Source organism: Heterodontus francisci, chromosome 35 (genome assembly GCF_036365525.1).
Source record: "Heterodontus francisci isolate sHetFra1 chromosome 35, sHetFra1.hap1, whole genome shotgun sequence".
In the NCBI taxonomy this organism is placed as follows: Eukaryota; Metazoa; Chordata; class Chondrichthyes; order Heterodontiformes; family Heterodontidae; genus Heterodontus; species Heterodontus francisci.
The window spans coordinates 56,224,485-56,248,554 of record NC_090405.1 but is presented as its reverse complement, the minus strand read 5'-3'; the positions used below and the strand labels follow the sequence as shown (position 1 = coordinate 56,248,554).

Below are 24,070 nucleotides of genomic sequence, written 5' to 3'. Positions count from 1 at the left end.
CTTGTGTGACGCAAATGATACTTGCCACTTATCAGCCCAAGCCTGGATATTGTCCAGGTCTTGCTGCATCTGGACATGGGCTGCTTCAGTATCTGAGGAGTCAGAATGGTGAACATTGTGCAGTCATCAGCGAACATCCCCACTTCTGACCTTATGATGGAGGAAAGGTCATTGTTGAAGCAGCTGAAAATGGTTGGGCTAGGGCACTACCCTGAGCAACTCCTGCAGTGATGTCCTGGGACTGAGATGATTGACCTCCAACAACCACAACCATCTTACTTGGCGCTAGGTATGACTCCAGCCAGCAGAGGGTTTCCCCGATTCCCTTGACCTCAGTTTTGCTAGGGCTCCTTGATGCCATACTCGGTCAAATGCTGCCTTGATGTCAAGGGCACTCACTCGCACCTCACCTCTTGAGTTCAGCTCTTTTGTCCATGTTTGAACCAAGGCTGTAATGAGTTCAGGAGCTGAGTGGCCCTGGCGGAACCCAAACTGAGCGTCACTGAGCAGGTTAGTGCTAAGCAAGTGCCTCTTGATGGCACTGATGATGACACCTTCCATCTCTTTACTGATGATTGAGAGTAGGCTGAGGGGGCAGTAATTGGCTGGGTTGGACGTGCTCAACTCTCTGGAGTGCGACTTGAAGCCGTGACCTTTTGACCAAGTGGCAAGAGTGCTACCCACTGAGCCATGGCTGACAACATAATGCAAAGCACCATTCTGTAACGTTGAATAAATACACAGACCCTGCTTCGAATAAGTTTGATTAGTTTTTTTGCACTGGAACACCAGCATTAGAGCTTTGCACTAAATGGTATTAAGTCCTATGATGAGGCAAGTTATGCTTTAAGATAATTATGTGCTTACTCCAGAGGGGAAGGAGTACAGTGCCCCATGGTTATCACAGCATGTGCATCAGCTGAAATGTTCCTCACTTAGAGTGGCAGGGCCTCAGTCACAATAATGCTGTCCCCACCTCCATATTAGCAGTAAATTGCAGCCATGCTGAGAAATCTGCAACTAACCTCCATTACCCACTTTGGTAAGTAAATGAGAAATCTGACCATAGAAGCTGATAAATTTATTTCTCTTGAAACAAACCAAGACAAATTCTTCAATAAGATAGAATGTCTGGCAGCAAGATGTAAAGACACATTTGAAATATTATGTAAAGTTCATCAGCAGATGGCGGCAGACACTAACTGATTCCAGATGGATGAATGGACGAAAACTGGGTGCTGAGACTACAGGCCTGCTACCCGACCTGAACCCGACGGGACCCGACGACTTGTTAGGCTTGGGTCGGGTCGGGCCCATCTTCAGGGTCCGGCCTTCGGGATTGGGTCAGGCCAAATCCAGGTTGAGTCGGGTCAGGCCGGGCCGGACACACATGGTAAGTGCTCTGCTGGTAAGTATTGCAATTAAAAAAAAACTTACTTAAGCTGAGAGTCTGGGATGAAACGGATTCTGCGCAGTGAGCGAGTGATGTCACTGTGATGTCATCACGCATGCGCTGCAGCTTCCTGGAGGTTCCGAGTCGGAAGGTAAGTAAAGGGATGGTTGGGTCGGGCTCGGGTCGAGTCAGGGCGCGTTCGGGGCAAAACCGGAGGGACTCGGGCCGGGCTCGGGTCCGCTGTGGTTCGGTCGGGTTTTTTTTTTCCGACCTGAGCAGGCCTCTAGCTGAGACCCCTGCCCTGGTGAGGGTTTCCAGCATTTTATCTTTTTATAAACTGAAACTGGAGCTTGACTGAAATTGCCTTTAAAGCAGATTAGATTTTCCAGACTTCTCAAAGAAATGGAATAAACTGGAGAGGAAATGAAATATTTTATTACACAAAATATAAAATCTGAAATAAAAACAGAAAGTGCTAAAATACTCAGCAGATCTGACAGCATCTGTGCAGACAGAAACAGAGTTAACGTTTCAGATCTGTGACCTTAAAATCTAATATGTTATAGAGTCATCGAGTTGTACAGCATATAAACAGGCCCTTCGGCCCACCGCGTCCATGCCGACCATAATGCCTATCTATACTAATCCCACCTGCCTGCATTAATTCCATATCCCTCTATGCCTTGCTCATGCAAGTACCTGTCCAGATGCCTCTTAAATGTCACAACTGTTCCTGCCTCCACCAGCTCATTCCAGATACCCACTATTCTTTGTGTGAAAAATTTACCCCTTTGATCCCTTTTAAACCTCCTCCCTCTCACCTTAAATCTCTGCCCTCTAGTTTTAGTCACCCCGACCATGGGAAACAGACTCTGGCTATCTACCCTATCTATGCCTCTCATAATTTTATATACCTCTATCATGTCCCCTCTCAGCCTCCTTCGCTCCAGGGAAAACAGACCCAGCCTATCCAATCTTTGTTTATAACTCAAGCCCTCCAAACCAGGCAACATCCTTGTGAATCTTTTCTGCACCCTCTCTAGTTTCATCACATCTTTCCTGTAGTGCGGCGACCAGAACTGCACACAGTACTCCAAATGCGGCCCAACCAACGTTATGTACAACTGTAACATGACGTCCCAACTCTTGTACTCAATGCCTCGGCCGATGAAGGCAAGCATGCCATACGCCTTCTTCACCACCTTGTCTACCTGTGTTGCCACTTTCAGGGAACTGTGTACTTGCACCCCAAGGTGTCTCTGCTCAAGAACACTCCCCAGGGCCCTGTCATTCACTGTATATGTCCTGCCCTGGTTTAACTTCCCAAAATGCATCACTTTGCACCTGTCTGCATTAAATTCCATTTGCCAATCCCTTGCCCACTTTCTCAGTTGATCTATATCCTGTTGTAACCTTAGAGAACCTTCTTCACTGTCCACTATACCACCAATTTTGGTGTCATCTGCAAACTAACTAATCATGCCCCTTACATTCACATCCAAGTCATTAATATATATGACAAACAACAAAGGGCCCAGCACCGATCCCTGTGGCACACCACTTGTCACTGGCCTCCAATCTGAAAAACAACCCTCCACTACCACCCTCTGCCTCCTAACACCAAGCCAATTTTGTATCCAATTTGCTAGCTCACCCTGGATCCCATGTGTTCAAACCTTCCAGACCAGCCTACCATGCGGGACCTTGTCAAAGGCCTTGCTAAATCCATGTAGACAACGTCCATCGCCCTGCCCTCGTCAATCCTCTTGGTCACCTCCTCGAAAAACTCAATCAAATTCGTGAGACATGATTTCCCAAGCACAAAGCCATGCTGACTATCCCTAATCAGACCATGCCTTTCCAGATGCATATAAATCCTGTCTCTCAGAATCCCTTCCAATAACTTTCCCACTACTGATGTAAGGCTCATTGGCCTGTAGTTACCTGGCTTATCCCTGCTGCCCTTCTTAAATAAAGGCACAACATTAGCTATCCTCCAGTCTTCCGGTACCTCACCCGTGGCTAATGATGATACAAAAATCTCTGCCAGGGCCCCAGCAATCTCCTCCCTTGCTTCCCATAGCATCCGAGGATATACCTGGTCAGGTCCTGGGGATTTATCCACCTTAATGCGCTTCAATATCTCCAACACCTCCTCCTTTGTAATGTTGATATGCTCCAGGATATCACTGTTCCCCCCCTTGAACTCACTAGCTTCCATGAACTTCTCCACGGTAAATACGGACGAGAAATATTCATTTAAGACCTCGCCCATTTCCCGTGACTTCACACATAGATTGCCACACTGATCCTTAAGGGGACCTATTCTCTCCCTAGCTACCCTTTTACTCTTAATATACTTATAGAATCTTTTAGGATCCTCCTTTATCTTATCTGCCAGGGAAATCTCATCGCCCCTTTTCGCCCTCCTAATTTCCTTCTTAAGTGTACTCCTACATCCCCTATACTCTTTGAGGGACTCGCTCGATCCTAGCTGCCTATACCTGACGTATGCCTCCTTCTTTGTCCTGACCAGACCCTCAATATCCCAAATCAACCAAGGTTCCCTAAACTTGCCAGCTTTGCCTTTCCATCTAACAGGAACATGCCGGTCCTGAACTCTTCCTATCTCACTTTTAAAAGCCTCCCACTTGCCAGACGTTCCTTTACCTGTAAACAGCCTCTCCCATTCAACTTTTGAGAGTTCCTGTCTGACGCCATCGAAATTAGCCTTCCCCCAATTTAGGCCTTCAACCTGAGGACCAGTCCTAGCCTTTTCCGTAACTATCTTGAAGCTAATAGAGTTAGGGTCACTGGTCCCAAAGTGCTCCCCCACTGACATCAACCACCTGCCCATCCTCATTTCCTAACAGGAGGTCGAGTGTAGCCCCTTCTCTAGTAGGGCCATCCACATACTGCTTCAGAAAACTATCCTGGACACACTAAACAAATTCTTCCCCATCTGATCCCTTAGCACTAAGACAGTCCCAGTCAATATTAGGGAAGTTAAAATCACCTACTATTTCAACCCTATAATTCCTACACCTACCTGTGATTTCCCTACACTTCCCTCTGACTATTGGGAGGCCTATAGTATAATCCCATCAAAGTGATCACCCCTTTCTTATTTCTAAGTTCTACCCATATGGCCTCGCTGGACATTCCTCCCGGGATATCCTCTCCAAGTACTGCCGTGATGTTCTCCCTAATCAATAGTGCAACTCCCCCTCCTCTCTTACCTCCACCTCTGTCACGCCGGAAGGATCAATACCCCGGAACATTGAGCTGCCAGTCCTGCCCATCCCTCAACCACGTTTCCGTAATAGCTATAATATCACAATCCCATGTACCGATCCATGCTTCGAGTTCATCTGCCTTACCTGTAAGGCTTCTTACATGAAAGTAAATGCAGTTTAGCCTACCAGACCTTCCACGCTCCCTGTCCTGCCCCTGCCCGGCCTGCCTACTGGACTTGCTTGCTTTAACCTCTACATTTGCCTCAACTATCTCATCGGAGAGACTACTATTTTGGGTCCCACCCCCTTCATCACCCCCATTATCTGCATCAAAAGCCATGATCTTGCTGTCTGTTTGCCAATTTCTATCTTTCCCATCAGTTAAGTCCCTGCTTTTTGTTTTTTAATTAGCTATTTTCTACTTTCATTATTCACTAATCATATTGTGCAAAATATTTAACCTCAATTACACACCATCAAAAAATTTAATCACCTTATTGCAAAAAGAAATTGCCCAGTCAAAACATAGCAAAATTGTTTTCCCCTGTGGGCATGACAGTCCTTTACCCAGGTTCAAAGCCAGAGGAAGATGGTTGACAAGATTGTTGCTTTAAATATTGCAATTCTGAGGCGAGTGGATTATTTATCCCTCTGAATGGAGATGACAAACCTGAATCATAATATATAAACACAGCCGGGTGCTTGGACTTGATTTAAAGAGCCTCTGCCACACTGTGTGCCTGTATCCCTTGTGTCTGGGCCTCCCTCCCAGGCCCCTCTGTACTTCACTGCCAGGGCCCAAACCAACATCCTGGTAATTCACCCACATTTTGCTCCAAGATTCCATCTGTATCCTGTTCATGTCCAGCCTCTGCTCTGCATCTGAATTTAACACTTCTTATTTAATTCCTTTTCTGCTGTCAATCAAGCCAGCCGTACAACATTAAGCCATTATTAACAGACCTCAATCTGGTAGTCGCATGCTCCATAAAGCTTTAGCAATAACTTACACCCATACAGACTGCGCTATGCTGCCAGACAAACTGCCTAAACTCTTCCTCAGCCCATAGAAAATGCTAATCCAGCTTAATATTGTATTCAATGATATTGTAGTTTCAATGACCATGCTGACGCTTAGAGAAAAAGGCAGAGAGAGGGAGAGTAGCGTGCATATCCCAGCTGATATCCTAAAATATTACGTCATTCAGGCACCCGTGCAATGTAATAATTCTATTCTCCTGCTTCAGCTCAGAGTACTGAAGGCTATATACGACCAGAAAACCAAAAGGAGGCAGTTAGTAGCAGCAACTAATCAACCAGCAGATAGTGCAGCCTGAGCTGTTCAGATAACAAGAAACTACAGAAAAGAAAAAAAAATTGGGAGTGCTGGAAATTAAGGGAAAAAGAGAAAATATTGGAAATGCACAACAGTTCCATCAGCATCTGAACAGAGAAAACAGGCAGGCTAATCTGTCTCTTCTCTTTTAGATGCTGGCATTTCCAGCATTTTTATAATTAAAGATAGAACCATGTACCAAGACTGCCGCACCAACCATCACCATTATTTAGTCAGCACTTCACATGTTTACTAGTTCTTTTTGTTTATATCACTTGTGAATTTGTTAAACGATAACATTTGAAATATTTTAGTTACCAGAACAGAACTATAATGTCCTTATCTCACAAGACCTTTCCCGCACTTGAAGCACATTTTCCATAAACAGACACATGCCACTTCTCATTTCTTCTGAATGCAAAGCTCTTGCTGTGGATGGAACTCAACCTTGTATTAGAGGTGAGAGTGCTACCACTCAGCTAAATGAAACTGCAACAACAGGAAAGCAAACTCATAAGTTTGACTTTTTTTCCCCTACTTATTCTGACAAGAAAATTAGTTTAGAACATTTAGTAATTGGGTTTTACCTGGTTTTGTCCAAATTTAATTAATATTTAAGGCTTGGGGTGTTGAACTAAGAGCCTCCTTGGGTCTGCCTCTCCAAATTTCAAGGTTACTTTGAAAGTGGAAAGTGCTCTACCATCAGTGAAACTGCCCTATAATCTTGTAGTTGGTCAACTGGAGTTTTGGTACTGCATATTGGCAATTGACAAGAAAATACAAATACAATACCTTGTTCCCTTTGTTGGTCATTCTGTTCCATAGACACCAGTGCAGAGAAATGGGCCTGATCATAGGCTAAGACTAAAGGTGAGCAGTGACATCTATTAGGGGGTACTTCCAGAGGTAAGTAAATCCCTCCAAAAGGTATTGGTGCAAATGCTGCAACAACAAAAAAAAGCACCAACATTTCTTCAGCACACAGAACAGTAAAATGTGAAATAACACAAACGGTTGGAAATACAGAGCAGGCCCATCTGAAAGAGAAAGACATGCCAGTGTTTCAGCTGGGCTCTTCTTCATAGCAGTCTGATAAAGGAACAGAAACAAGAAACACTGGAAATACTCAGCAGGTCTGGCAGCATCTGTGGAGAGATGTATTTCCAGCGTTTCTTGTTTTTATTTCAGATTTCCAGCAGACACAGTATTTTGCTTTTAGTCTGATAAAGGATCCCATTTCAAACATTAACCTAACATTTCTGGCCTGCTATGTATTTACAGCATTTTCTGTGATATCAAATAGTTTATTGACCACAGCATTTGTTGCATTCTGCATTTCTAAAGTGCCATTTCCAGGCTGGATAAAAGCCTAAAGTGCTAAATTCAAATAATGATGCCCATTTTGTTGAAGAACATCCTGTTTAACTTGCTGCTCGAGTCTAACTGTCAGTAATAGTTTTAAATTATCAGTGCTTTACGTAATTGGCTTGGATAACATCATTAGCATTGATTTTAAAGGCTGTACCTCAATTCCAATGCAATTAAAATATCATACAGTTTAAAATCTATGTAAAATAGTAATGTGATGGTGAGGAGAGCAAACCTATTATGAAGCAAATGTTACTATGTGAGGCCTGGAGGGACAAGGAGAAGAAACAAGATGCAGTGTAAAAATATGGACATCTCACAATAATGAGTTGGAATCCATTTGATTTACGTGCGTGTTTTATTTCACTCAAAAAAGTGTGGAGCCTTTTTAATATCTGGCAATGTGTTAAACTGACTGATGGTTTTTTCTTTACAAGGATTGGATTCAATTGGTCAAACGGAGTTCTGAAAGTGGGCCGTAACGTTGACAACTTGTAAAGCCTTTTTATTTTAATTCTGACAATCTATTTGAATATTATTCTTCAGATGGACTAGCTCTTCTTCATTTACTTGGAAGATGGTGGGTCTTGGTATGTATTCCCCAATGTTTAAAGCCTATTGTCGCCCATCCCTCACCTGGACATTAACCAATTGCAGTCAAGAGTGCAAGTCGCCTCCAATGCCATCTTGCAGCTGCTGGTAAACATGTGTGGTTAACACCCACCACTTCTGATTTTACTGTTGTTGAATGGCCATGTCTGGCTCTAACTCCATCTCCATATGCAGCGTAGCTGAGATTAGGGTACTGAAAGTGACAGGCTGAACCTGTACTCCTCCGTTCCAGCCTGCTGCCCCTCGGGATTTAATACCTCAGCTCCACCACCAGCTGATGTACAATTTTAAACTGCAAAAAGAATCTCCTAGTGGAGATTCTTAAACTGCCCCTACAACCACACCCCCCCCCCCCCCAACTTAATAGCACGTGAAGAAGTGCTTAACCTTTGCTTGCTGCCTTCCCACGTAATATGGCTAAGTTCCATGGGAAGTCAGACAGCAGGTCAATCTAACCTGCTTCATTCCACAATGCTGCCTGGTGGACTACTGCCTCACCTGGGGAAAATTACCTTGAAAGAATAGAACAGCAACAGAACCCCACCATTTAGCGAGGAAGAAAGAAAAGTCAGACTAACCTTCACCTCCTGAATCCCTTAGCATTGTATCCGCAACAACAATAATTGGTCTTCGTAACACATGAGCCAAAACAAACACATGGAACTCCTCTAAACTTTCATAAACTGGATCCTCGGAGTTATCCACACTGTGAATAAAAACAATTACCCAAAAGCTTTATATAACTCTCCACAATATCTTACAAATTCACAAGGCAAGCCTTTTCCTTCAATTATACTTTTACCTTTTTTATTCCAGTCACAATAAAGGATATTACTGTTTGAAGAGTAGAACATTTTCCATTTCAAGAACCAGTGTCAGCATCAAGTACACCCAAGTCAGGTACAGCACAGCCAGATGCAGAGTAAAACTTGTTCTATCATGTCCCAAAGTGTCTCAGTATCAACCTCAAGGGACATTTGTTTTCAATTCCCACACCAACCATCCCTGTTAATTAGGGGCAGTTTTGTGCTGAGAGTCCATATCCACTAGGAACTGGGTTGAGACTGTTCAAACTCATTTCACATAGAACCCTAGTAGCTAGAAAGCAAAAGAAGCTTTCCACTGCACCAGTCTGGGTACGATTTGAACCAGAGTCCAAAGGTGAACAGCCAGTGTTTAACCCATTGCACCACCCAGTTCTCAAACAAGCATTTTCTATCAAAGATTCATAGATGCTAGTTTTTCTATAAGCAGTCTGTACTTCAACTTCTAAGATTAGAAAATGCATTCTATTAGTTATCTCTAACAGGGACATGAGCTAAATCTCAAAATGAAACCACATCTCTTGGCACTAAATCTCTATATGAAATATGCTTTATAAAACAAAACTGGACACCTCCCTGAGTTGGGAGTTTCAAAACTGTGCATATCCTTGAATGCAGATAGTGTGTTTTAAATTTGCTCATGCTTGAAATATTGGTACACTCTTTTGCAGCCAAATGAAATGCCTTCCGTCCTGAGGGTAGGATATTACAGGTAACGAGATGCAATTTTGTTTCATTTCTTCTGCTGTTCTAGGTTGACTTCTCTTAGCATTCTGCACCATTTTGCAGATGTAAAGGGACAAGGAAACCTGATCTCAAGTGTTAATGCTACCCAGTACCCAGCTGAAGAGAGCTGAGAAAGTGTTGTCCAGGTCAGCTCAAACTCGGATTCGAGGGCTCAACCTGGACTCCACTCACACACACCCTCACTGTGATTGCTTAGGCATGATTGGAAATGAACTGTCTGGAAGTTTAGGAGCAAACCAACATTTCACTACTCTATGATGCACTGACTGTCCACTACCCTAGCTGATGAACCTTAAATGAAAGCAGCTGCAGAACTTATTCTGCTGCATATTTATGTCAGCCGGTTGACATTTGAACAGATACGACAAGGATTTTATGCTACCAAATAGACTGCTGAAAATAGGTTTCCTTCTCTAAAAGCAGCATAAAGCCACCAAAAGGAAGGAGAATCTCTTAAGCAGGCCATATTCTTATTGTGCAAAACAGGACTGTAAGATCGAATGAGATTATGTGCACAGTTCTGCTTAGATGTCACATTCTGTTCAAGTCACAATCAGTTGCTAGTTTTACTCTGAATAACCCAACACAATAATCAAATAGAACCAATATTCTGGTTCTTCTGTCAGTAGGAACTGGAATCAGCCCAATTTTGTTACAGTTTGTCTTCGATCTCTGAGCCGAGTTACAAGAAATTTGACCTAGAAAATACATTAGCATAATTACCCTATTTGCCCATTAGGCACTGTTAAATAACAGCCCAATTTTGTTGGTTGTTCATCTTGTGACAGCTAAGGATACAAGAAATCCTGTGACCTGATAAGTGTACCAGATTCTATTGCTCTGACAATAATTTAAACTTCACTATTTAATAGAAACCTGGCTTTTCTTCCTCTTGGATAACGAAGATGTCCACAATGCAGGGGAGGCAGATTGGCAATGTATGCTGCCCCTCAGCAGACTGGTGAAGTCCAGAGGCCAAAACAATAAAGCACGGTGCCCATTGTCAGATTTCAGAAATTAGTTTATTTTCTAGTGTTGGATGGAAACTCGTTGCACTTTCACAATGAATTGGCTCAATTTGCTGAGACTGATTAAGTTCTTTGCTATCAAACCAATTATTGTCTTAGAGGATAGATCAATTTTTAAAACACACAAACACACTCACTAACCCGTTCAGTTTCATATACACCCGTCTGAAACACCCCATATAAAGCTTCATTTTAAAACACTGTACACTACTGTGGAGGTGAGTGAGGATGACCTGTCCAAGGCCCCCAGTTGTTTGGAAGAACTGGAGAACAATACACAGCATTTTTTCCTTCAGCTTTCCTGTTGGGAAAGTGGATAGGCTTGGCTCTGTGTCTCCCAGGGTTAACCCTGGATCCTACAAAGTTTCAGTACTCAGGGCAGCACAGTAGCGCAGTGGTTAGCACCGCAGCCTCACAGCTCCAGCGACCCGGGTTCAATTCTGGGTACTGCCTGTGCGGAGTTTGCAAGTTCTCCCTGTGGGTTTTCTCCGGGTGCTCCGGTTTCCTCCCACAGCCAAAGACTTGCAGGTTGATAGGTAAATTGGCCATTATAAATTGCCCCTAGTATAGGTAGGTGGTAGGGAAAATATAGGGACAGGTGGGGATGTGGTAGGAATATGGGATTAGTGTCGGATTAGTATAAATGGGTGGTTGATGGTCGGCACAGACTCGGTGGGCCGAAGGGCCTGTTTCAGTGCTGTATCTCTAAATAAATAATGCTACTTGATTGTATTCCATAAAAAACCAATGACCGTTGCTGGGTAATGAGTCCATTGGTGCTGGCAGCCCTCCTTCATATGCAAGCGTTCAAAGTGATTGTACCAACTACGAAGAATCACAAAAGTTTACAGTATAGGAGGACATTCAGCCCATTGTATCTGTGCTAGCTCTTTGCTAGAGCAATCCAAAATTAATCCCTGCTCTCGCATCATATTCTTGTATCTTCCTCTGATTCAAATGTTTATCTATTCAGCCTGATGAGAAAAGAGATTACAATGGAGCTAGATCCTGTTCTCGCCTAACAGGTGCACATACCTAGCAGCCAGAGTTAGTGGAAAGAAATCACGAGCAGGAACCGTGACTGATCCTATCCACTTTGGAGACTGGGGCATTGAGGCCACCTATAGCACCATTATTGTTCCCCAAACTGAGATTAGTGAAGACAGCACAAACCAGGGTTCCATTGTGCATGATTTAGTACTATACTGAACAGTACTAGGACAATGGGGAAGCCCATGTTATAAGGGACAGATACTCAGTATTCGAGCACGTGTTGTATCACATTTGTGTATCAGAAATTTCCCAAAATCACGACCAAATGAAAACAACAACAACACAGACAGGGACAGGGGAGACAGCTATCAGAAAAATGAACAACAGGCAAGTAGGTGATTAAATACTCTTGTTTCTCTAACTCTGGCGTCCTTCATCCTGGTGGCACAGTCTTCAGTCACCTGGCTTCTACCCTCTAGAATTCCTTCCCAAAAGCCCCTCTGCCTCTTTCTCCAAACCCAACCTTCAATCAAACCTGGCTGCGTGGTTTGCTAGTGTCACTCGTGAGGGTTTAAGCTAGTGTGGCAGGGGGGTGAGAACCAGGGCAGGAGGACAGCAAATGAAATAACTGAGGGGGAACTAGTAAATAAGGCCAGTAAGACTAAGAGGAAGAGCAGGCAGGGAGATGTTGCTGAGCACAGTGGGACTGGTGATCTGAAGTGCATTTGTTTCAATGCAAGAAGTAGAACAGGTGAGGCACCTCCTTCTGGAATGTGTCTTTGCAAAGCAGATGTGGAAAGAGATGCAGTGGTTTTTGTCGAGGTTCATCCCAAGCAGCTCTGTAACAGAGGAGTCTGTGCTCTACGGGCTGTTCCCAGGGACGTACACAGAGATAAACATCAACTGCTGCTGGAGGACTATCAATTCAGTGAAAGACGCCCTTTGGTCCGCCTGAAACCTGCTGGTCTTCCAGCGCAGAGTTGTCCACGACCAAATGTTGCAGACTGGCACATTCCAAGGTCCAGCACTACGTGCTGAGGGACGCACTAAAGCTTGGGGCAGCTGCAGCAAAGGCTCAATGGGGAAAGACCACTGTGTAAGGTTCCCCCACCAAGCTGAAAGGAGGGGCTGGATCCATGGGAAACCCCTCGAACTGTATCGGGAAAATTTTCGTTTGCTGTAAAATCTAAAAATGCATATGGCATGACAAATGAAGTGAGACAACTCATGACTGTATTGAAGGAAACTGATTTCCTTTGCACTGTTTGTATTTTTTGACTTGGTGCTGCTTGAAACTGTTTGGTAATGTATTTTTTTAGATTTTTATGAATAAAGTATATTTTGGATATAAAAAAAAAGGTAAGGCAGAAGAACTTAGAGCTTGGAATTGTACTTCGAACTATGATGTTGTTGCTATTAGAGACTTGGTTGAGGGAAGGACAGGATTGGCAGCTAAATGTTCCGGGATTTAGAAGCTTCAGGTGGGATAGAGGGGGATGTAAAAGGGGTGGGGGAGTTGCATTACTGGTTAAGGAGAATATCACAGCTGTACTGCGGGAGGACACCTCGGAGGGGTCATGCAGCGAGGCAATATGGGTGGAGCTCAGGAATAGGAAGGCTGCAGTCACGATGTTGGGGGTTTACTACAGGCTTCCCAACAGCCAACGGGAGGTAGAGGAGCAGATATGTAACAGATTTTGGAAAGATGTAAAGGTAACAGGGTTGTAGTGGTGGGTGATTTTAACTACCACGATATTGACTGGGACTCACTTAGTGCTAGGGGCTTGGATGGGGCAGAATTTGCAAGGAGAGCTTCTTGAAACAATATGTAGATAGTCCAACTAGGGAAGGGGCTGTACTGGACCTGGTATTGGGGAATGAACCCGGCCAAGTGGTCGAAGTCTCAGTAGGGGGAGCATTTCGGGAACAGTGACCATAATTCCACATGTTTTAAGGTACTTGTGGATAAGGATAAGAGTAGTCCTCGGGTGAAGGTGCTAAATTGGGGGAAGGCTAATTATAACAATATTAGGCAGGAACTGAAGAATTTAGATTGGGGGCGGCTGTTTGAGTGTAAATCAACATCTGACAGGTGGGAGTCTTTCAAAAGTCAGTTGATTAGAATCCAGGACCGGCATGTTCCTGTGAGGAAGAAGGATAAGTTTGGCAAGTTTCAGGGACCTTGGATAATGAGGGATATTGTGAGCCTAGTCAAAAAGAAAAAGGAAGCATTCGTAGGGACTAGAAGGCTGGGAACAGACGAAGCCCTTGAGGAATATAAAGAAAGTAGGAAGGAACTTAAGCAAGGAGTCAGGAGAGCTAAGAGGGGTCATGAAAAGTCATTGGCAAACAGGATTAAGGAAAATCCCAAGGCTTTTTATACGTATATAAAGAGCAAGAGGGTAACCAGGGAAAGGGTTGGCCCACTCAAGGACAGAGGAGGGAATCTATGTGTGGAGCCAGAGGAAATGGGCGAGGTACTAAATGAGTACTTTGCATCAGTATTCACCAAAGAGAAGGACTTGGTGGATGATGAGTCTAGGGAAGGGAGTGTAGATAGTCTCGGTCATGTCGTTATCAAAAAGGAGGTGGTGTTGGCCGTCTTGCAAAGCATTAAGGTAGATAAGTCCCCAGGGCCTGATGGGATCTACCCCAGAATACTGAGGGAGGCAAGGGAAGAAATTGCTGGGGCTTTGACAGAAATCTTTGTATCCTCATTGGCTACAGGTGAGGTCCCAGAGGACTGAAAAATAGCCAATGTTGTTCCTTTGTTTAAGAAGGGTAGCAAGGTTAATCCAGGAAATTATAGGCCGGTGAGCCTTACGTCAGTGATAGGGAAATTATTAGAGAGGATTCTTCAGGACAGGATTTACTCCCATTTGGAAACAAATTAACTTATTAGCGAGAGGCAGCATGGTTTTGTGAAGGGGAGGTCGTGTCTCACTAACTTGATCGAGTTTTTTGAGGCAGTGACGAAGATGATTGATGAAGGAGGGGCAGTGGATGTTGTCTTTATGGACTTCAGTAAAGCCTTTGACAAGGTCCCTCATGGCAGACTGGTACAAAAGGTGAAGTCACACGGGATCAGAGGTGAGCTGGCAAGATGGATACAGAACTGGCTCGGTCATAGAAGACAGAGGGTAGCAGTGGAAGGGTGCTTTTCTGAATGGAGGGCTGTGACTAGTGGTGTTCCGCAGGGATCAGTGCTGGGACCTTTGCTGTTTGTAGTATATATAAATGATTTGGAGGAAAATGTAGCTGGTCTGATTAGTAAGTTTGTGGACGACACAAAGGTTGGTGGAGTTGCGGATAGTGATGAGGATTGTCAGAGGATACAGCAGGATATAGATCAGTTGGAGACTTGGGCGGAGAAATGGCAGATGGAGTTTAATCCGGACAAATGTGAGGTAATGCATTTTGGAAGATCTAATACAGGTGGGAAGTATACAGTAAATGGCAGAACCCTTAGGAGTATTGACAGGCAGAGAGATCTGGGCATACAGGTCCACAGGTCACTGAAAGTGGCAACGCAGGTGGATAAGGTAGTCAAGAAGGCATACGGCATGCTTGCCTTCATCGGTCGGGGCATAGAGTATAAAAATTGGCAAGTCATGCTGCAGCTGTACAGAACCTTAGTTAGGCCACACTTAGAATATTGCGTGCAATTCTGGTCGCCACACTACCAGAAGGACATGGAGTCTTTGGAGAGGGTACAGAAGAGGTTTACCAGGATGTTGCCTGGTCTGGAGGGTATTAGCTATGAGGAGAGGTTGGATAAACTCGGATTGTTTTCACTGGATGACGGAGGTGGAGGGGCGACATGATAGAGGTTTACAAAGTTATGAGTGGCATGGACAGAGTGGATAGTCAGAAGCTTTTTCCCAGGGTGGAAGAGTCAGTTACTAGGGGACATAGGTTTAAGGTGTGTGGGGCAAAGTTTAGAGGGGATGTGCGAGGCAAGTTCTTTGCACAGAGGGTGGAGAGTGCCTGGAACTTGCTGCTGGGGAAGGTGGTGGAAGCAGGCACGATAGCGACGTTTAAGAGGCATCTTGACAAATACATGAATAGGATGGGAATAGAGGGATACGGTCCCCAGAAGTGCAGAAGGTTTTAGTTTAGATAGGCATCAAGATTGGCGCAGACTTGGAGGGCCGAATGGCCTGTTCCTGTGCTGTACTTTTCTTTGTTCATTGGTCCCCTTCCGAACCTCTACCTTCCTGGCTGGATGTGCTGTTAACACCTGTGAATTGCTTTAGCTCACTGCTTCCATTAAAGGGGCCATATCAATGTTGTTCTAGTAAAGATTTTACTGAGGAATACAGGCATATTGTACTCAATATCAGTGGTCCTTGGTGTATTCTTTTGAATTAATTAGTAAAAATGACCAGAGCGTATATTTTAATAAGATAAAGCCAGATACAAACTTCCATCTCAACAACACACCCAATGGCACTGGGGGAGGAATTGAATTGACACAAGAAATCAATATAACAAATATCCTAAACTTGCTTTTGTAGGTCAAATTAGAATTTTGTGTCAAATATCTATTTTGTTTATTTACCTGCTCCCCCACCTACCAACCCCTGCATTCTGATTGACACAAATCAACTCTAATCTCATCTTGAAGCACAAAAGGTTTAATTTCCTCTCTGAGGAACCAGTTGTGTAAAATTCCTTTGTTCTCTACTTTAATGCAATTATGAATTCATTTTGATACCAGTTCATTACTGGAGGAAATTAAATCCAATAACCACCAGGGTCTGATCAGAAACGATGGATGCTTTCTCCTAAGGAGGTGCAACAGCAGCTATTGGTCAGCTCCATGTTGCATGCCTGCTGAATACAGAAAATGGCTGCCAACATTGAACCTTCAGTAACATTTCTTAAGACATTTAAAGAAGTATAGTGCCTACAAGAAACCAGTCATAGGATGCTGATAAATATATAACCAGAAGCAACACTGAACTGATGGATAGCATGGAGTAGTCACGCTGAATCTTGCACAATATTGCTTGTACCTCTGTGGAATACAAACTCTGAAGGTTGTCCATACAACTTTTTGCTTGGGATAATAATTGATTATGTACACCACAAAAAGAACAGCTCAAAGGAGAAATGATTTTGAGTAATCTGCAAGACTAGACTGTGAAGACTTATGGCTAGTCTTTAAATTAATTGGGGGCAATGTTGAATTACTGGCTGCTTTTTTCTCACCTGAAAAACAGGTCAGCAACAATTGAAAATCAATCTGGTGGGGTGGGGGTTGGTGTCCCACCAAGACCCAACCGATAACAATTTCATACAGGTCTGTAAAATGTGTGAGCAGCCCTACTGGCTGAAACACGTAGGAGGCTGCTTAGAGAGCAACCAGGGCCTTATGACAATTCTAGAACCCTGAATACAAATGGACAAAGCGAACATGCAGCAAGCAGCCTAACCAGTGGTTCTTAAAAGGGACTGTAGGAAGCTAGTCAAAAAACAGCTCAGGAAGTGCTTCTGTTAAGCCCATAAAAATAAAGCTCCTGCCTGCTGTTAGCACATTCAGGGCCCCTCCCACGACTCTGACCTGCCTGCTCGCTCAGCATGGCAGCTGACTGATTTCCTGCCCTCCCACAACTGCTGAGCAGCAGCAGAGCACCCACTTGGTGTCCGCAGCTCGCTGGCAGAATGTTAATGAGGCCCAGCCTCATGTCAGTACCCACGGACAAAAGTCAAAGATAGTTCTCTTTTAACTTTGATACACTGATCACATAATCAACACTCAAAAGGTGTCAGCCATGGTTCAGTGGTATCACACTTGTCTCAAAAGATTGTGGGTTCAAGTCCACTCCAGAGGCTTCAGCACTGTTGTAAGTGCCACCTTTCAGATGAAATGTTAAGCAGAGGCCCTGTTTTCTCTCTTAGGTAGACATGAAAGATCCCATGGCAATATTGGAAGTTCTCCTCTTGTGCTGTCCAACATCTCTCCCTCAACCAACATCACTTAAAAAAAAAAATTACCTGGTCATTTATCGGTGTTGTTTGTGGGAGCTTGCTGTGCACAAGTTTGCTGCCATGTTTTCCTACAACAATGATTATACTTCAAAAGTACTTCATTTGTCACAAAATGCTAAGGGATGTCCTGAGGTTGCTATAGAAATGCAAGTTTTTTTTTCTTCTTTCAAAACCTAATTTGAGAAAACTAAAAGTGACTCATTTTTAGCCTTCATACCAGCATAAGACCTATACTTAATTCTGATCATACTCAGCTGAGGATATTATTAAACTGAGTTCATGAATCAATGTTTCTTTTCTGTTTAACAAACCAGATAGTATTTTTTGAATTAAAACAGACTTTTTACAAAACAAATCATCAATTCACAGATATAAACAGTAGACATGCCACAGAGATGAGAACATATGTGGGACATTTTGTTCCATGTTTTAGAAAACATTACACTCAGCTTGATAGACCAAGCAGGTCCCAGGTTCTACCTCCAAAGCATGTTGATTTAGCTGATCTCAACTAGGCCTGTGGGAAAGGCACAGAGTAATTCTGGATGAGAGGGGGAATCAGCCAAAGTTCCTTACCCTGTGGAAAATACATCAGTGTGGATGTCAGGTGAGGAGAACAACAGGCTTGGTTACGATGCCCTCAATGGCCAATTATCCTGTCTAGTCTGAAACGCAAGAATGGGTACTAAAGGAAGGTACTGGGGAACAGCCAGCACCTGTGGAACTGTAGGTCAGGATGAATGAGCATCTTCAGGAGAGGAGAAATGGGGAAGGGAGAAAACCAGAGACAATTGGGTGAAGAAAGCAAAACACTGGATCTACAATAGTAATGTATTGTATAAATCCAACACTTCAACCTGCTTATGAAAACAAAACTGATATTCATTGCCCTGAAGTCCCAAAAAGAGAGTTGAGACAGTTAAGTGTAGAACTTGATGTGATGAGTCTTACAACAGCTAAATAATCAGATATGCAGGAGAATAAGATAAAAGTGAAAGAAAAGCAGGTGCTGCAAAATAATAAAACTTAACTGAATACGAGTTTCCCCACTGTGGTCTGCTACTATTGTCTAAACCCTGTAACAGTAGACAGTAAAACTCAGAATGCACTAACCACAGCTAACAAAGCACAGCATTGTTTTTCCTGTTCATTTTGCATCTGTTCCTGTTTGCTCATAAAGTCAGTCTACTATACAATCAGAGTTGGCAGTAATGCTTTCCCTGGTTGAATAGCCTGACTCTCACCATCTAGACTTACATGTAAAGAATGGCCATTCGGGCAAGTATTGGAAAATGACTGACTCCTATGCAATCACAACCCAGTAAGAATCAGTGAGGAAAGCATTTGCAAATAAATAAGAATGCTCTCATCTATAGTAATCCAGTCAGAATGCAACGTCATGGAATGAAATGTCATTTATTCAATCCCAGTTCGCAGTTTTAATTTATTGGCTTATGTTATTGGTGACTGTTAGCCTTTCAACAGAGCAGCTGATTAATGTATGACATCAGCTGTAGTGCCAGGAATATGGAAACACAATGATACTGCACTGCATTCTAACATCTCACATCTAGCAAACACTGGTGGAAAAGATTTATTACTACAACTACAAAAGGTCAGTGAAGATCAGGTATTGACGGGAGGGGAGCATAAAAATAAGCAATTAAATCTAGTTGCAGTGTTCCGTTGACCTTTCTTTGTCTGTTTCAGAACCAATAAGAACGGCACTACTAACCAAGAACTAACTACTAAATATTATACAATTACATCCACAATTTAAAACCGTTTTAATTAATCTTTTATAATTTTTAAATTCAATTTTTGTGGTAGACTGGCTGAGGAGGGAAAAGGCTGTTTCTTTTGTAGATTAAAACAAGCTATACATGGTAAACAATCGAAAGTAGAACTTCTAAATTGGAAGAGGACCTAGCCAGGGTCAAATGGAACCAAATATTGACAGGAGAAACTGTAACTGAACAATGGGTGATCTTTTAAGGAGGAAATGTTTTAGGAACAGGCTAGGTATATTCCAACAAGAGTAAAAGGTAGGGGAACCAAAGCCAGGGCTCCTTGGATGAACACAAGAACACAAGAAATAGGAGCAGGAGTAGACTTTGCTTTGCCATTCAATATGTTCATGGCTGATCTTAGGATTTAATTCCACTTTCCCGCCCGCTCACCATATCCCTCGAGTCCAAGAGATTAAAAATCTGTCTATCCCAGCCTTAAATATATTCAATGATGGAGCATCCACAACGATGGGCAGGGACAGGTATATACCACAGGGCAAGAATTATAGCTGGGGGAAAGGAAATTATGACGCGATTAGGCAAGATTTAGGATGTGTAGGATGGGGAAGGAAACTGCAGGGGATGGGCACAAACGAAATGTGGAGCTTATTCAAGGAGCAGCTAATGCGTGTCCTTGATAAGTATGTACCTGTCAGGCAGGGAGGAAGTTGTCGAGCAAGGGAGCCGTGGTTTACTCAAGAAGTTGAAGCGCTTGTCAAGAGGAAGAGGGCGGCTTATGTTAGGATGAGATGTGAAGGCTCAGTTAGGGCGCTTGAGAGTTACAAGCTAGCCAGGAAGGATCTAAAGGGAGGGCTAAGAAGAGCAAGGAGAGGACACGAGAAGTCATTGGCGGATAGGATCAAAGAAAACCCTAAGGCTTTCTATAGGTATATCAGGAATAAACGAATGATAAGAGTTAGAACAGGGCCAATCAAGGATAGTAGTGGGAAGTTGTGTGCGGAATCAGAGGAGATAGGGGAAGCGTTAAATGAATATTTTTCGTCAGTATTTACAGTAGAGAAAGAAAATGTTGCCGAGGAGATTACTGAGATACAGCCTACTAGGCTAGATGGGATTGAGATTCACAAGGAGGAGGTGTTAGCAATTTTGGAAAGAGTGAAAATAGATAAGTCCCCTGGGCCAGATGGGATTTATCCTAGGATTCTCTGGGAAGCCAGGGAGGAGATTGCAGAGCCGTTGTTGTTGATCTTCAAGTCGTCATTGTCGACAGGAGTAGTGCCGGAGGACTGGAGGATAGCAAATGTTGTCCCCTTGTTCAAGAAGGGGAGTAGAGACAGCCCTGGTAATTATAGACCTGTGAGCCTTACTTCGGTTGTGGGTAAAATGTTGGAAAAGGTTATAAGAGACAGGATTTATAATCATCTTGAAAAGAATAAGTTCATTTGCGATAGTCAGCACGGTTTTGTGAAAGGTAGGTCGTGCCTCACAAACCTTATTGAGTTTTTCGAGAAGGTGACCAAACAGGTGGATGAGGGTAAAGCCGTGGATGTGGTGTATATGGATTTCAGTAAGGCGTTTGATAAGGTTCCCCACGGTAGGCTATTGCAGAAAATACGCAAGTATGGGGTTGAAGGTGATTTAGAGCTTTGGATCAGAAATTGGCTAGCTGAAAGAAGACAGAGGGTGGTGGTTGATGGCAAATGTTCATCCTGGAGTTTAGTTACTAGTGGTGTACCGCAAGGTTCTGTTTTGGGGCCACTGCTGTTTGTCATTTTTATAAACGACCTGGATGAGGGTGTAGAAGGGTGGGTTAGTAAATTTGCGGATGACACGAAGGTCGGTGGAGTTGTGGATAGTGTCGAAGGGTGTTGTAGGGTACAGAGGGACATAGATAGGCTGCAGAGCTGGGCTGAGAGATGGCAAATGGAGTTTAATGCGGAGAAGTGTGAGGTGATTCACTTTGGAAGGAGTAACAGCAATGCAGAGTACTGGACTAATGGGAAGATTCTTGGTAGTGTAGATGAGCAGAGAGATCTTGGTATCCAGGTACATAAATCCCTGAAAGTTGCTACCCAGGTTAATAGGGCTGTTAAGAAGGCATATGGTGTGTTAGCCTTTATTAGTAGGGGGATCGAGTTTCAGAGCCACGGGGTCATGATGCAGCTGTACAAAACTCTGGTGAGGCCGCACCTGGAGTATTGCGTGCAGTTCTGGTCACCGCATTATAGGAAGGATGTCGAAGCTTTGGAAAGGGTGCAGAGGAGATTTACTAGGATGTTGCCTGGTATGGAAGGAAGGTCTTACGAGGAAAGGCTGAGGGACTTGGGGTTGTTTTCGTTAGAGAGAAGGAGGAGGAGAGGTGACTTAATAGAGACATACAAGATAATCAGAGGGTTAGATAGGGTGGATAGTGAGAGTCTTTTTCCTCGGATGAGGATGGCAAACACGAGGGGACATAGCTTTAAGTTGAGGGGTGAAAGATATAGGACAGATGTCAGAGGTAGTTTCTTTACGCAGAGAGTAGTAGGGGCGTGGAACGCCCTGCCTGCAACAGTAGTAGACTCGCCAACTTTAAGGGCATTTAAGTGGTCATTGGATAGACATATGGATGTAAATGGAATAGTGTAGGTCAGATGATCGGCGCAACATCGAGGGCCGAAGGGCCTGTACTGCGCTGTAATATTCTAAAAAAAAACCCTCTGGGGTAGAGAATTCCAAAGATTCACAACCCTTTGAGTGAAGTAATTTCTCCTCCTCTCAGTCCTAAATGATTGACCCCTTATCCTGAGACTGTGTCCCTATGTTTTAGATTCCCAACCAGCAGAAACAATCTCTCAGTGTTTACCATTTCCAGCCTCTTTAGAATCTTACGTGTTTCAATGAGATCACCTCTCATTCTTCTAAACTCCAGAGAATACAGGCCCAATTTACCTAGTCTCTCATCATAGGACAACCTCCTCATCCCAGGAACCAATCTAGTGAACCTTCGCTGCACTGCCTCCAATTCAAGTATGTTCTTTCTTAAATGTGGAAACCATAACTGAACACAGTACTCCAGATGTGGTCTCACCAAAACTCTATACAACTGTAGCAATACTTCCTTATTCCTGTACTCCTATCCCCTTGCAATAAAGGCCAACATGCCATATGCCTTCCTAATTGTTTGTTGTACCTGCATGTTAACTTTCTGTGTTCCTTGTACAGGCACACCCAAGTCTCACTGAACATTGACAGTTACAAGAGGCACACTTAAAAAAAAAAATTCTGCTTTTCTATTCTTTATTAATCGTTACTGGGATGTGGGCATCGTTGGCTAGGCCAGCACTTATTGTCCATCCCTAATTGCCCTTGAGAAGGTGGTTGTGAGCTCCCTTCTTGAACTGCTGCAGTCCATGTGTGATAGGTGCACCCACAGTGCTGTTAGGAAGGGAGTTCCAGGATTTTAGCCCAGTGACAGTGAAGGAATGGCGATATAGTTCCAAGTCAGGATGGTGTGTGACTTGGAGGGGAACTTGCAGGTGGTGGTGTTCCCATGCATTTACTGCTCTTGTCCCTTCTAGTTGGTAGAGGTCACGGGTTTGGAAGGTGCTGTTGAAAGAACCTTGGTGGGTTTCTGCAGTGCATCTTGTAGATGGTACACATTGCTGCCACTGTGCGTCGGTGGTGGAGAGTGTGAAGTTTGTGGATGGGGTGCCAATCAAGCGGGCTGCTTTGTCCTGGATGGTGTTGAGTGTTGTTGAAGCTGCATCCATCCAGGCAAGTGGAGAGTATTCCATCACACTCCTGACTTGTGCCTTGTAGATGGCGGACAGGTTTGGGGAGTCAGGAGGTCAGTACTTGCCACAGGATTCCTAGCCTCTGACCTGCTCTTGTAGTCATGGTATTTATATGGCTACTCCAGTTCAGTTTCTGGTCAATGGTAGCCCCTAGGATATTGATAGTGGGGGATTCAGTGTTGGTAATGCCACTGAATGTCAACGGGAGATGGTTAGATTCTCTCTTGTTGGAGATGGTCATTGCCTGGCACTTGTGTGGCGCAAATGTTACTTGCCACTTATAAGCACAAGCCTGGATATTGTCCAGGTCTTGCTGCATTTCTACACGGACTGCTTCAGTATCTGAGGAGTCGCGAATGGTGCTGAACATTGCACAATCATCAGCGAACATCCTCACATCTGACCTTATGATTGAAGGAAGGTCATTGATGAAGCAGCTGAAGATGATTGGGCCTAGGACACTACCCTGAGGAACTCCTGCAGTGATGTCCTGCAGCTGAGATGATTGACCTCCAACAGCCACAACCATCTTCCTTTGCACTAAGTATGACTCCAACCAGTGGAGAGTTTTCCCCCTGATTCCCATTGACTCCAGTTTTGCTAGGGCTCCTTGATGCCATACTGGGTCAAATGCTGCCTTGATGTCAAGGGCAGTCACTCTCACTTCACCTCTTGAGTTCAGCCCTTTTGCCCATGTTTGAACCAAGGCTGTAATGAGGTCAGGAGCTGAGTGGCCCTGGCAGAACTGAAACTGAGCTTCACAGAGCAGGTTATTGCTAAGCAAGTGCCACTTGATGGCACTGTTGATGACACCTTCCATCACTTTACTGATGATTGAGAGTAGACTGATGGGGCGGTAATTATGACCAAAGTGCATAACTTCACACTTCCCTACATTATACTCCATCTGTCATCTTGTTGCCGCCTCACTTAACCTGTCTATATCTCTTTGCAGCCTCTCTGTGTCCTCCCCACAGCTTATGTTTCCACCTACCTTTGCACCATTAGCAAA

General features: G+C 43.9%; 1 protein-coding gene across 5 annotated transcripts in view; it reads right to left on the bottom strand.

Annotated features, from left to right (window-relative positions):
• Window positions 1-24,070, bottom strand: part of otud7a (OTU deubiquitinase 7A) — a 307,458-nt gene that overhangs the window by 16,873 nt on the left and 266,515 nt on the right. For all 5 annotated transcript variants that reach the window (XM_068015653.1, XM_068015658.1, XM_068015654.1 and 2 more), the window contains 2 exons: window positions 8,524-8,651; window positions 6,758-6,907 (listed from right to left, as the gene is read on the bottom strand). In XM_068015653.1, coding sequence (XP_067871754.1) covers window positions 6,758-6,907; window positions 8,524-8,651 — 278 coding nt within the window. The remainder of the gene's footprint in view (window positions 1-6,757; window positions 6,908-8,523; window positions 8,652-24,070) is intronic.